Raw genomic sequence first — 13,895 nt, forward strand, 5'->3', positions numbered from 1 at the left:
ACTGCTTCTGTGACTCCTCCCACGGACCGCGGTATAAAGGCGATTGGAGACACCGCCCTGGCCTCAGTCTCCAGGATGCAGTGTGGTGGTCAATTGCTGCTTGTTCTTTCTTCCAGCCAATAAAAGCCTATATCTCGCCTCACGTCTCCAAAAGTTATTGATGGTGCATCACCACCATTCTTGAATATGCTACTAATGCAATGTCTTATTTGTAAATGCTTCCAGAAATTCTCTTTATCTACAAAGTAATATTTCCTCTGCAAATCCACATACAACATAAAAATCTCATTCTCATAGAGATCACCTACTTTATTTACACTTTTAATCTTCCATCTTTCCAGTACACCATTCTTTTCCCAATGCATATCACAGGGTTATTCCAGAGCGAGGAATATAACTGATTTAAATGTGACATTTTACAAGCTTTATGAATTGTATTCCACACACTCCTTGAGTGAAATAGTATAAGATTTAGATTAGTCTTGTTTCTCACATGTTGTGAGAGAATGTTAAGGGGAGAATGTGGTGCAGGCCAAGCTCCGCTCTGTAACTCCCCAATCTAAATCAACATCAGCCCTGTCCCAATGTTTAGCTAACTTGGTCATTTCAATGGATAATTTATATGCCCTGATGTCTGGTAGACTGAGCCCATCCATGTCCCTGGACATACACATCTTACTCATTTTAATTCTGGGCGGCTTCTTATCCCATGGAAAGTCACTAATAATTTTGTTGTATTTGCTTGTAGATCAAATCTGAAATATTTAAAGGAAGCATCATAGAAAGATAGTTAAACTGAGGTGCTATGATCATTTTAACTACATTAACTTTGATCTTCAACTTTGCAACCATATCCAACCCGGCTGAAGTTAATTAATTCTGCTCTTCTCAGGGACTGAATTGGATGCTTTAGTGGTATAATCTTAGAAAGCCAAAATAATTCAAGAAAGTTATTGCATTGTTGAATGGATACTATAGCAGAATTTCATTCAATAATGAGTAGAATGCTTGCTTGATTGGATGTCGAACGAACTGTATCATTGTGAATTTTGAACATTCTTCTCTTTCAGTCCTGCCTGTGCTTATCAAAGAAGAGCTTAAGAATGTGGAAGCTGAAGAAGATAGTACTGCTACTTTTCACTGTCTGATTAGTAAACCAGATGTTCCAGTAAAATGGAGGAAAGAATCAATGCTACTTCATCCATGTAAAAAGTATGAAATGAAGCAGAAAGAGCTTTCTGTTGAGCTACTAATTCACAACCTAAAACTAGAAGATGCTGGTGAATATTCCTGTGATTCAGGGAATCAGAAAACTACAGCCTTCTTAAAAGTGAAAGGTATGTTTTTAAAAACATAGCTTATAATTAATTGGTGAACATAAGGAAATCTGCAGATGCTGGAAATTCAAACAACAACACACACAAAATGCTGGTAGAACACAGCAGGCTAGGCAGCATCTATAGGGAGAAGCGATGTCGACGTTTCGGGCCGAGACCCTTCGTCAGGACTAACCGAAAGGAAAGATAGTATGCTTTCTTGTCCAAGATGCCAAACTCTTCTTGTTCACTTACCTTAGACCCATCAGTATTGTTTCCATGTACCAGACAGGTGTTTGCTAATAAGGCAGCAATTGAACTGAATATGTTTCAGCATATCTGGCTATTGTGTTTTGAGCAATGAGCATAATGAAATATTCATAACATTGATAAATGGAAATGATGCTGGAGTCATCTACATGATAATGGATGGATGGAGATGGAGGCCTCCACTGGTCAGGGTTGACCATGGATACTGAGTCCTAGCTATCTAAGTATGCAAGCCTGGGCAGTACGATATGAAGAGCAAGCTGCTGCCATGTAGCAAGCTTCCCTTCTCCACACATCTGATGAATCCAAAGGAATGGCATTTTGGCACCAACAGCATCACCAGAGTTGCCAGTTAGCATTGAACTCAACATAAGACTGCTTCAGGGACTCCAGATCCAGCTTTTACCCTTGGGGTTCACTCCCGAAGCTTTCCCAGTAAGAGGGTATAGTCAATAAAGTCTTAAAATCAGAGTTTTCCTTCTAGTTGAGCTGTCAGCCATGGCGGATGAGCCCCATTTGCCTGAAGTGACTGGTTTTAATGCATCATAACTTGCCTTTGCATGTTTTCCTGTCAGAAATGGTTCTGTCGGGATTAGTAGCTAAACCATGCATATTCTGCATGGAGGTCGGTCACCAGTGGAGTGCCTCAGGGATCTGTTCTGGGACCCTTACTCTTTGTGATTTTTCTAAATGACCTGGATGAGGAAGTGGAGGGATGGGTTAGTAAGTTTGCTGATGAAACAAAGGTTGGAGGTGTTGTGGATAGTGTGGAGGGCTGTCAGAAGTTACAACGAGACATTGATAGGATACAAAACTGGACTGAGAAGTGGCAGATGGGTTCAACCCAGGTAAGTGTGAAGTGGTTCATTTTGGTAGGTCAAATATGATGGTAGAATATAGTGTTAATGGTAAGACTCTTGACAGTGTGGAGGATCAGAGGGATCTTGGGGTCCGAGTCCATAGGATGCTCAAAGCAGCTGTGCAGGTTGACTCTGTGGTTAAGAAGGTGTACTGTGTATTGGCCTTCATCAATCATGGAATTGAATTTAGGAGCTGAGAGGTAATGTTGCAGCTATATAGGAACCTGGTCAGATCCCACTTGGAGTACTGTGCTCAATTCTGGTTGCCTCACTACAGGAAGGATGTGGAAGCCATAGAAAGGGTGCAGAGGAGATTTACAAGGATGGTGCCTGAATTGGGGAGCATGCCTTATGAGAACAGTTTCAGTGAACTCGGCCTTTTCTCCTTGGAGCGACAGAGGATGAGGGGTGACCTGATAGATATAAGATGATGAGAGGCATTGATTGTGTGGATAGTCAGAGGCTTTTTCCCAGGGCTGAAATGGTTGCCACAAGAGGACTCGGGTTTAAGGTGCTGGGGAGTAGGTACAGAGGAGATGTCAGGGGTAAGTTTTTTACTCAGAGGGTGGTGAGTGCATGGAATGGGCTGCTGGCAACGGTGGTGGATGCGGATACGATAGGGTCTTTTAAGAGACTTTTGGACAGGTACATGGAGCTTAGAAATTAGAGGGCTATAGGTAAGCTTAGTGATTTCTAAGGTTTGGCATAACTTTGTGGGCCGAAGGACCTGTATTATGCTGTAGGTTTTCTATGCTTCTACATGAAGGCCAGGGAGCTGGTCTTAGTTGTCAGTGGGTATTTGAGGTGCACACCATTGGGAGCATTTAATAGGTAGTGGGAGTTTGTCCCCATTACCACCCCTGGTTGCAGCAACATTAAGGAACCATCTACATATTTCCCCTTGCAAATTGATAACAGAGCATAGAAATTATATGAAACTGCAAACATATTTATAGTCAATGCATCCAAATATTTTTAAGTTATCTTGAGACTTGATGGGTTTATTTGTTGGTTCAGTGTATGAAGTAAGTCATGCTTAATTTATATATTTTATAAGTTTGAATGTTTGTAGTACAGTACTGTCATTTTATGTTGTGAGATTACTAAACCTGATGCCTCAGTGGAATGGAGGAAAGGATCTGTGGTAATTTATCCAAGTGACAAATATGAAATGGTTCAGCAAGGTTCTTGCCTTGAGTTGCGCATACATAACCTAAAACTGGAAGACACTGGTGAATACATCTGTGATTCTGGGGATCAACAGACTGTGGCTTCCATAAAAGTGAATGGTAGGAGAACTCTTAAAATGAATAAATGATATCTCATATTCTGTAGAAAATCATCCTCAAAAACTGATTATTTTCTTCAAATTGCTCCTGACTGGATGACCTTGTGGCTTTTCATTAGTAGGTTTGTGAAATCAGGATTCTTGTCAGTATTGTAGTTTAACTACAATTGTATAATAGGCAACAATTCATAGGTAATTATTTATATTACAATCTAATTAGGAATTCAGATTTCTTGTGCAACAGTTCACAGAAAATTAATAAAAAATATTAGTAGGAACATTGAAAGATATTGCAATGTTTCTTGAAACATTGAAGGAAAAACATAACAATCTTGAGATGCAAACACGAGGAATTATGACTGTAATAGCTGGTCTGTTTTTGAGATTATCTTTTTCACATTTCAGATGCGCTGCAACTTGATATAATATAAAATGCTAAGTAATTGGTAGTTGCTTTAATATCATCAAAAGTGCTGACATAAAGTGAAAAATGTGTTTGCGTGCCACCAGGCTTGATAACACTGGATCAAGTATCCATCTAGTGTTTTCATACACCCTAGACGTTTCTAGGGCAAGTGTCTCATAAGTAGGGCAGGTTTTCTTTTTTTTAAAAAAAAACCCTGTTCTATTCTTTTGTGCTACGTCAGTAAATACCTTGGTAAAGCAAATTAATCAAATATGTTAATATTAGTTTAAAAAAAAGTAGGTGAAATTATTGGGACTATAGGATTAGAACTTGTTGACCTGCATCCTAGAATATTGGAAGTAGATAGATGTAAATAATTTGGATGAGAATGTATCAGACATAGTTAGCAGTATCTTGGTAAATATTAACAAGATTTTTAAGTTTTGCTATGGTATGAAGGAAATGGATGTACAAATCCCATGCTACAAAATTCCATGGGAGTTAGAGCTGCCCTGAGCTCTAACAACATCCCTGAGCTGACATTTACTGTGTATGTTCTTACCTGATTTAATTTTCCAAATGCATCGCATTGCACACAGGCTGGACTGAGAAGTGACAGATGGGGTTCAATCCAGAAAAGTAATACTCTTTGGAAGGTTGAACTTGAAGGCGGAATACATAGTTAATAGCAGAATTCTTAACAGTGTGGAGGTCCGGAGGGACCTTTTGGTCTAAGTCTATAAATCTCTCAAAGTTGGGGGATTAGGTTCAAGAGCTGTGAGGTAATGTTATAGCTCTATAAAACCCTGGTTAGATCACACTTGGAGTATTGTGTTAAGTTCTGTTTGCCTCTTTATGTGAAGGATGTGGAAACATTAGAGAGGGTACAGATTTACCAAGATACTGCTAACCATGTCTGATACATTCTTATCCAAATTATTTACATCTATCTACTTCCCTTCACATTTCATCCCTCCCCTAGCTGGTTCCATTTGTCAAATCTCCCTGCCTCAATTGTTCCCATTATCACCTTCCTTATTTTTCAGACTTAAGCCCTTGTAGCGTCTATCTCTGCTGATCACCCTCTCTTCTCCCTACTTTTCTCCCCTTGTTTTTTCTCTATCATTTGTATTTATAATCTACCTACATACCTCTCTCTTATCTCCAACCCTACCCCTCAAGCACCTGACTTCTTCTACGTAACATACCTCAAGCCACCTCAGTCCACTTGCCAGACCAGGTATCATCCAACTCCTTTTTATATCAGCTATCTTCCCTCTCCACTATCAGTGCCAGTCTAAGGTCTCAACCCAAAACAATGACATTTCCTTTCACTCTGTAGATGTTGCTTGACCCACTGAATTCCTCCAGTAGATTTTTTTTGCTACGGCATAAATTTTTACCCATTTGTGTATTTACCTTTCCCGTCTCCATAAGGTAATGATTATCCTGACAGTGGACCATTCCTCTGAACTAACTAACCATTATCTTGATATTCTGCAACCTTCGTCTTAATGCCATCCTTCATTCCTACTTCAACTTCTGTTCATTTCCCTACCTTTCTCAACTTGTGACGTTGGAGTTGATCAATAGGTTAGTAACTTGAAAATTCTGCTGAAACTAGAATTTACCTCCTTTCAGTTCATTTGTAGACTCTGTGCTTTTGATTTTAATCTTATGATGTCCCAAGCCCACTAAAACTTGATATGCAACATTACATATTCATGTCACATCTACAGAAGATATTCTCCACCCTTTGGCTTTGGAATTTTCCTCAATTCCACCTTGTATTTCCTTACTGCATGTGACTATTTTCATTCATAGTTTCCCTCCTCTGTGTATCTTTACCTTTATTCAATTATTTTCATGACCTTATTTATAATGACAGGAGTTCCCAGGGGTTATAGATGACCTGACATACGAAATTCTGACTTTCCATATATTCTTCCATAAATATTTTAAGTATTTTTCAAGCTAATAATAATAAACTGTTTCATTGCATTCATTATCACAGGATTCAGTATATGTTCCCTTAGGTTAATTATAGGTAATGTTAGTTTGAAAACAGTGAAGCTACTCAGTGAACTGCAAGAATTATAGTATGCACATGCAGAGTTATACAATGTGGTTAGCTTTGGCAAACAAATGTTTCTGACTTAGAAAAAATCAACTTAGGAATGAAACTGTAACCTGGGACTGTCTGCACATTTTGTTTTGAAGGTCTCTGGTTTGCCTATCCCTTGATACTCTTACACAGGCTCAGAAGCTTCCCATGGTGCTTCAATTGTAATTGCTCCTTTCTTGTAGGTTTGTTTTGAAGGGTGGGGGCCAAGAATAATTGGGAAGAAAAATCCATTTCAGGATTGTTGGTGCTCTCACTAAGAATGTTATTTGGTGCAAGTGAGATTAAAATTACATGCTGAAATCCAGAAGTAAGACCTGTATGTTGACTAATAAAAATTATAAAATTTACCATTCTATAGCACTGCCACTACTTTTCAAACAAGAACTTAAGGATGAGGAAGCTGAAGAGGGTGGCACTGCCACTCTACATTGTGAGATTAATAATCCTGATGCACCCGTAAAATGGAGAAAGGGATCTTTGGTACTTCACCCAAGTGACAAGTATGAGATGAAGCAAGAAGGATCAAGTGTTGATTTGCTTATTCATAGCCTAAAGCCTGAAGATGGTGGTGATTATACCTGTTATTCTGGTGATCAACAAACCACTGCCTCTTTAACAGTGAAGGGTAGGACAAAAATGTGTTGCTCATTTATCATTGTAATTGCATCATCTCACATTCTCATCACTAAATATATTCATAATTGCCAGCAGCCCTTAATAGCACCCTGCTGCTTAGTTGGCATTGCAAGAACTGATGCTTATTTGCTGAATTAATTGCTCATTCTCATCGCAATTTACAAGCAAGTTGAATAATACACTTTTACATCAGTCTGCATTTTATATATTAGTGATTTCATGTTGTAATTTCCAATTCTGAATAATATTTCTCATCTTTGTCATTTTAAGAATTTTTCTACCTTTATTCAATTCTTTGTCACTCCAAGATTCTTCATTTTAAGTTAGTGGGTATTTTTTAAATAGGGAACTGACCGCCTGTGGTTGGCTAATGCCTCAAACTAGTGGTCATTTAATCTAGGTCTTGATTGGCAGAGGCCCCAGATGGAAACATGTCACAAATATCATCTACGCCTTTAAGATGAAAGAGGGAGAATTTAAAGGAGATGTACAGTGAAATACTTTTATACATGGAGTGTTAAATGCCTGGAATGTGCTATCAGTGACAAAATTGAAGAAAATATGGTTGGACAAACACAAGGGAATCTGCAGATGCTGGAAATTCAAACAACACGCTCAAAATGCTGGTGGAACACAGCAGGCCAGGCAGCATCTATAAGGAGAAGCACTGTTCACGTTTCGGGCCAAGACCCTTTGTCAGGACCAAATATGGTAGTGATGTTTAAAATTTAGATAAAGGCATGAACATGCAGGGAATTGTGCATATGAATTAAGTACTGGCAGATTAAATGAGTTTAACTTGGCATCATGGTCAGCACAGGCATTATTGTGGGCTGAAAGGCCTGTTCCTGTGCTGTTTTGTTTACATGGTACAAGTGGTATCTCAAGTAAAAGTTAGGTAGCCTGTGAGATGGAGTGGTTCCTGCAGGGATGAGAGTTCTCAATACCATTCCATATGCTTTTATTCCTACTCTTAGCAGTCATGGGCCAAGGATTCTAGGAGTCATTGGAGTAGTTGCTGTTTTTTAAGGTTTTGAGCACATCCTTGAATCAGTTCCTTGGTTTGTCTGGTAATTTCTTCCACTAATGGAACTTGCAATAGAATGTTTGCTTCAGCAATTTGGTGTCAGGTCCGTGAATGATGTGGCTTGCCATTCAGATGTGATTGTGGCCTCAATGTAGGTCTGGAACACCTCACTGATATTGGTTTGCTTATTCTTCTTGTAGATTTGGTGGATTTTGAAGAGGCAGGTTTGTGCTAACTTTCAAGATGCCTCCTATGTATAGTCCAGATCTCAGAAATATCGGAAGTGGGGTGGTGAAAGTAATTGCTACCCATGAATTTATTGCAGATTTAGGTATTGATTTTCAAACATCTTTTTTCCAAAGCCTTACAAAGATGTAGTCGAGATGTTTCCTGTTGAGGGAGGCTCTGTTTTTGTATGTCCACAGTTTGCCAGCTGGCATCTTGAATTGCGTGTGGCAATGAGACAGTCTCCTAGACTCCTAGAATGAAATCAACTAGGTATTGTCCATTTCTGTTGGTAAGTCGTGGTATGAATATGGAACATCTTCCAGTCTGACCTGCACATTAAAATCGCTGAGCACAGCCAGGAACTTCTGCGCCGGTATTGAAGTGACAGCTTCGTGAAGTTTACTGTAAGAAGGTCTCAATTTCCTTCTCCTTGCTGCAGTTGTGTGGGGAGCAACAGATGATGACAGAGGTCACTGGGTTTCTGTCGAATTCCACAGTAAGGATTCTGTCACTGACAATGCCCCTCAGTGCCGCCTTCACCTTGCAGTTCATCATCAGTCCTACTCCGCCTTGTGCTGACATCATCATCATCGACTTTCTCCATGCAGACGAGGTGATGAGGTGCATCCCCTTTACCTCTGTGATTCTTATCTCTTTGTCTGGGTGTACATGACGGTGTTCTTGGATCTCCGGGATGGAGATCTCATTTCTGCCTGCCTGTGATCGTTTTCACCTTGCAGCACAAAAGCTGGTAAACTGTGGACATGTGAAAACAGAGACTCCCCCAACAGGAGACATCATGACTACATCCTCGTAAGAACAAAATGACGTAATTGTGTGATCAACACAGAAGCCTACAGCACCTTCAGCTTGGTCAATTCTGACCAGAGAGTAGTGTCAATGCAAGTGAGACTGAGCCTGCAGCAACCCAAAGCCACAAGTCCCAAGGAGAAGGTAGACTGGAAGGCATTCTCCTCACAACCTATTCTTCAAGCCCAGTACACTGTGAAAATGAGAAACCACTTCGGCCCACTGGAGAGGGAGGACGAAGAGACTGCCACCGACCACTATCAACTACTCATAGACACACACAGATGCAACAAAGAGTCTGCCTACTGTGAAGCAAATCAAAAAGAGCCGGATCGCAAAACACCCTGACGTCGTCTCAGCAAGAAGTGTGGTCGATGCTTGTTGAAACAGAAGAGCTAAGAGACGAGTTCAAGACAGCAAAGAAGAATCTCTTTGCCACCTACAACCGACTGAAGGAAGAGGAGCTAACAGAGGATTAGAGGGGTAGAGGCTGCTAATAAAGACAAGCAGCATGGAGAAGCATGGCACCTAGTTAACGAGATCAGTAGACGGAAGAAGTGCCCATCAAGTCAAATAAGTTGTAAAACAGTAGAGGACCGTGTCTTCAAGAACCTGCTGGGAAGCCCTTCAACGATCACAAAAGAAGAAAAGGACACACCCACGATACTAACCCAAGTCAACATTGATGATGGCCCATTCATCGTTGAGGAACTGAAGAAGGCCAAATATACACTCAAACAGGGCAGGAGCGCTGGATCAGATGGGATGCCACCAGATGTCCTGAAGAACTGCGACCTGGACGACATCTTGCTGGACATATGTAATACAGCACTGATGAAAGGTGACAAACTAGAACAGCAGTCACTCTTGAACATTATCCCTGCTCCCAAGTCTGGATCCCTCACGAAGACTGATAACTACTGCTCAGCTTGACCTGCATCTTAGCAAAGCTATACAATCAGATGATCTTGAACAGGATTCGCACCGCCATTGACTCTAAGCTAAGATGCAATCGGAATGGCTTTCAGCAGAAGTGCACAATAGTAATGCAAGTACTTGCTCTCCATAGAATCATCAAGGAAATCAAGAACAACCTGCCAGCCATGCTTACTTTCATTGATTTTCGCAAAGCTTTTGATTCCATTCACCAAAGTAAAATGCTGAAGATCCTGAAAGTTTATGGAGTGCCAGACCATCTACTGAGAGCAAGAGTCCAGCTATACCAAGACCATGGTGAAAGTTGTATCACCAGACGGAGAAACAGCAGTGTTTGAGCTCCTAGCTGGTGTGCTGCAAGGAGATACTCTGGCACCCTACATCTTTATAATCGTCCTTGATTACCCTCTATGTCTACCAAAGATCATGACAAGCTTGATTTTACCGTAAAACCAGGACAAACCAAAAGGGTCAGACCAGTTACACTCACAGATCTCGATTTTGCAGGTGACATAGTCCTGCTCTCTGACTAAATGGAGGATAGCACAGCAACTACTGACAAAAGTGGAAATTAAGTGCAATGAAGTTGGACTTCATCTAAATGCTAAAAAGACAGAGTACATGGCATTCAACTGTGAAGAAGGTACTCTCAAGACTGTAAAGAATGATACCATTAAGAAAGTCTTAGACTTCCAAGTACCTCATGTCAGGAATGATGAGTTTAGAGAAGGATTTAAAGATATGGCAGGTGCTGGCACGGAGGGCTATGAACGACATGAAGGCAATCTGGAGGTCTAACCTGACCAGAGGGCTCAAAAAGAGGATCTTCATAGCAGTCATAGAGTCCATTCTCACGTATGGATGTGAGACATGGACACTCACCAAAGCCATGCGAAAGTCACCAGATATGCGAATACTCCGGATGGCTCTTGACGTGAGTTGGCAACAGCACATGACAAACATCGAGCTCTATGACGACCTACTAATGATCACTACTAAGATCGAGGCAAGAAGACTGCAACTAGCGGGGCACTGTCTACGCCCTCCTGAGCTATCTGCCAATAAGGGAGCCCAAGCATGAGAGAATGAACCCTGGGCACCCTCCCAGGACTATGGTCAACATGCTCCTAGAAGATAGCAGCACGGCTAATGTAGATGAACTGAACACACTGATAAGGAAGAGGGAGGAGAAGACAGTCCGGCATCGACACCGGCCCCCTAGGCCTGAGTCGACATAGAAGTAGTAGACCAAAGCCTGTGCTGGCACATTAAAGGACAAGGGAATTGTCATGTTTTGCTTCCAAGCTATGAGATGTGGTCCAATTCCAGGTTCTTGCAGTGAGCTTTTATTGATGGAGAATGGTGTTAATCAGCAGCAAGTTGGTAGAAGATGGCTTTTTCGGATGTTGTTTCTGCAAGCTTCTATGAACAATCTGACAGTTACTTAGAGCTTGACATCCAAACCTGCAGAACTACAAATATCAGACCTTGACTGCTGAATCTGGAGTGACCTTAGTTCTGCTGTACTCACCAAAAATTGAATTATTTTCCATTAGTTTTGATGCACTCGTACAAGAAATTTGTTGAAGGTTACATGCAGTATTATGGTAAAAAAAATTGAGAAAATTATCAGAGCAACGATAGAGCTTTGTGTGGTACCATTCTTGGGTGAATTTGATTCTGTTGTAGACCCTGTTTAGGATTATGGCTCACATCCAAATGTAAAATTGAGATGCATTTTTGAGCATTCTATGCAATCCCTCCCAGCTGGTGCAATCCCTCCCTGCATTTTGTAAACCGTGTCCTCTGTGCTTCCAGTTAGACAGAGTTTACATTGTGATTTGGGAGCTGCATTTTTGGCTGCTGAGGAAGACTGTGGCAATGACAATTTCCTTGTGGCAGATAGCAGTGAGACCACAGTGAAATTATGATTGTCAGAGTTGTCTCCTTTCATGAGATGGTTATGATTTCCCTCATCTTTGAGGTTCCCTGGAATACCCTTCACTTTTCAATCTTACCTGGCTATTCTATTCTAACCATACCTGTTCTTTTTAGATAAGTCAAAGTGTATCCACATGTACTGATTACAGTGGATTCTAGTATACTATTAAATAAAATACAACAGGTATCCTTTGACTTCCAATGCAAAATGTTTTCTTTACAGAGTCCACAGAGTTTTCTTTATTACTTCTCTTCATCTAACTATCAATACATCCATTTCTTATACATTTCAACATAAATGCACCTGTGCTATTTTGCTCATCTGTTCTTAGTGCAAATAAATTCCATCTGGATTTGGGTGTAGAAGTTTCTTCTGAATATTATATTGGATTTTCTGGTGACTATTTATGAACCAGACTGGTCTTGCCTGCAAAAGATAGGACTGTTGATAGGGTTCCTAAATGTGATTGAACCTATTGAAAAATTCTGTACATTTAAATTAACACCTTTAACACTTTCGGTCCCTGTGTCTCATCTGACATATATGTTTAAAGGAATATTATTCCTTATTCCTTATTCCTTTTAGTACAATGTATGGCCTGGCATATAACTCTGTTGATGTTAATTTGCTAACTAAATGCTCAGTTTTTAGATTTATTAATTTCCCCTTAAATTTTGTTACTCTTTATTAACAATATTATCTGACCCCCAACTTGGGGTATTACTTAGTAAATAAAACATGTGAGTGCTAAAAATGCCATTGATTTGTTAGTATCTAGTAATTGACTGTAGCATAAATGAAGACGTCTTATTACTATATACATAGTTTGCAATGCAAATGTTAGTAAAGCTAAATATGACCATTATCAATATTATGTATTTTGAGGAGCTTGTGTGTTAAAGGAAACATGTCATTAACAACAAAGATTATTTTTTTTTACAGAAAATAAGTTTTTAATTTGATAATTCAGAGTTGTTATAATTTTCCCCATACCATATCATCAGGATTTAATTTGATTTTTTTAGCAACACCTGTGGTTTTTAAACAAGAACTTCATAATGAAGAAGCTGAAGAGAGCAGTACTGCTGTTCTGCACTGTGAAGTTAATAAACCTAATGCTTTAGTAGAATGGAGAAAAGGATCAGTATTACTTCATGCCAGTAACAAGTATACATTAAAGCAAGAAGGAACAAGCATTAAGTTGTTCATTCACAGCCTGAAGCTGGAAGATGCTGGTGAATATACCTGTGATTCTGGAGATCAACAGACTACATCTTCTTTAAAAGTAAAGGGTATGGAGATAAACATCAGATCCACTTTTGCTTTATGTCTGAGTCATTTCATGAGCAGATCATCCTCTAAAATACCTCAGTCAAGATGTCTGTGTATATGTGGAAAAACTAAGATGAAAAATGTTCGTTTAGTCAAAAATATGTTGTCTGTGAGAAATTGTCTTGTGTGGAATAGTTGTTCAGTTCCTTCAGTTCATCAGTTGTAGTGTCATATATATTTCCAACTTGGAAACAGCACTTTGGCCCATTGCATCTGCACAGACTATCAGCCACCCAATTCTTTTCATTTTCAATTTTCAACAAATCCTTTTTTTAAATTCTCCTCACCATCAACTACTGACTTGTACCACTCACCAGAACACAAATTTGCAATTTACAGTAGCCAATTAGCCTACCAATCTGCAAGTATTTGGGATCTAGGAAGAAACTGAGGAGCACCCAGAAGAAACCAATGCAGACTCGGGTGAATTGCAAATTCCACACAGACAAGACCCAAGGTTAGGACTGAATCTGTTTTTCTGGTGCTGTGAGACAATGGCTCTATTAGCAATATTATTGTGCCACACTGCGTCTTTGTCTAAGTTTGCAAAACACTCCCGTATTTGTGGTCAAGGGAATTCTAGATTCCATAGTTCTGCCTCTACCACTATGGCTTTATCCATCTGTTGAGTTTTCTCTCACTGTCTGCTTCTCCCTCGCAACCCTAAGCAATTTGTCTCTTTCAATCTCTCATTCTCTCTTTCCACTCACACAGATCTT

At 39.9% G+C, this 13,895-nt stretch overlaps 1 protein-coding gene across 1 annotated transcript in view; it reads left to right on the plus strand.

The window, feature by feature from the left end:
* The window catches only part of obscnb (obscurin, cytoskeletal calmodulin and titin-interacting RhoGEF b), a 533,110-nt gene that overhangs the window by 231,193 nt on the left and 288,022 nt on the right, over window positions 1–13,895 (plus strand). Inside the window, 4 exon segments of the mRNA XM_059971780.1 lie at window positions 1,071–1,341; window positions 3,473–3,735; window positions 6,624–6,890; window positions 12,870–13,136. Of these exon segments, the coding sequence (XP_059827763.1) occupies window positions 1,071–1,341; window positions 3,473–3,735; window positions 6,624–6,890; window positions 12,870–13,136 (1,068 nt within the window).

The sequence above is a fragment of the Hypanus sabinus genome, chromosome 6 (genome assembly GCF_030144855.1).
Source record: "Hypanus sabinus isolate sHypSab1 chromosome 6, sHypSab1.hap1, whole genome shotgun sequence".
Taxonomy (NCBI): Eukaryota; Metazoa; Chordata; class Chondrichthyes; order Myliobatiformes; family Dasyatidae; genus Hypanus; species Hypanus sabinus.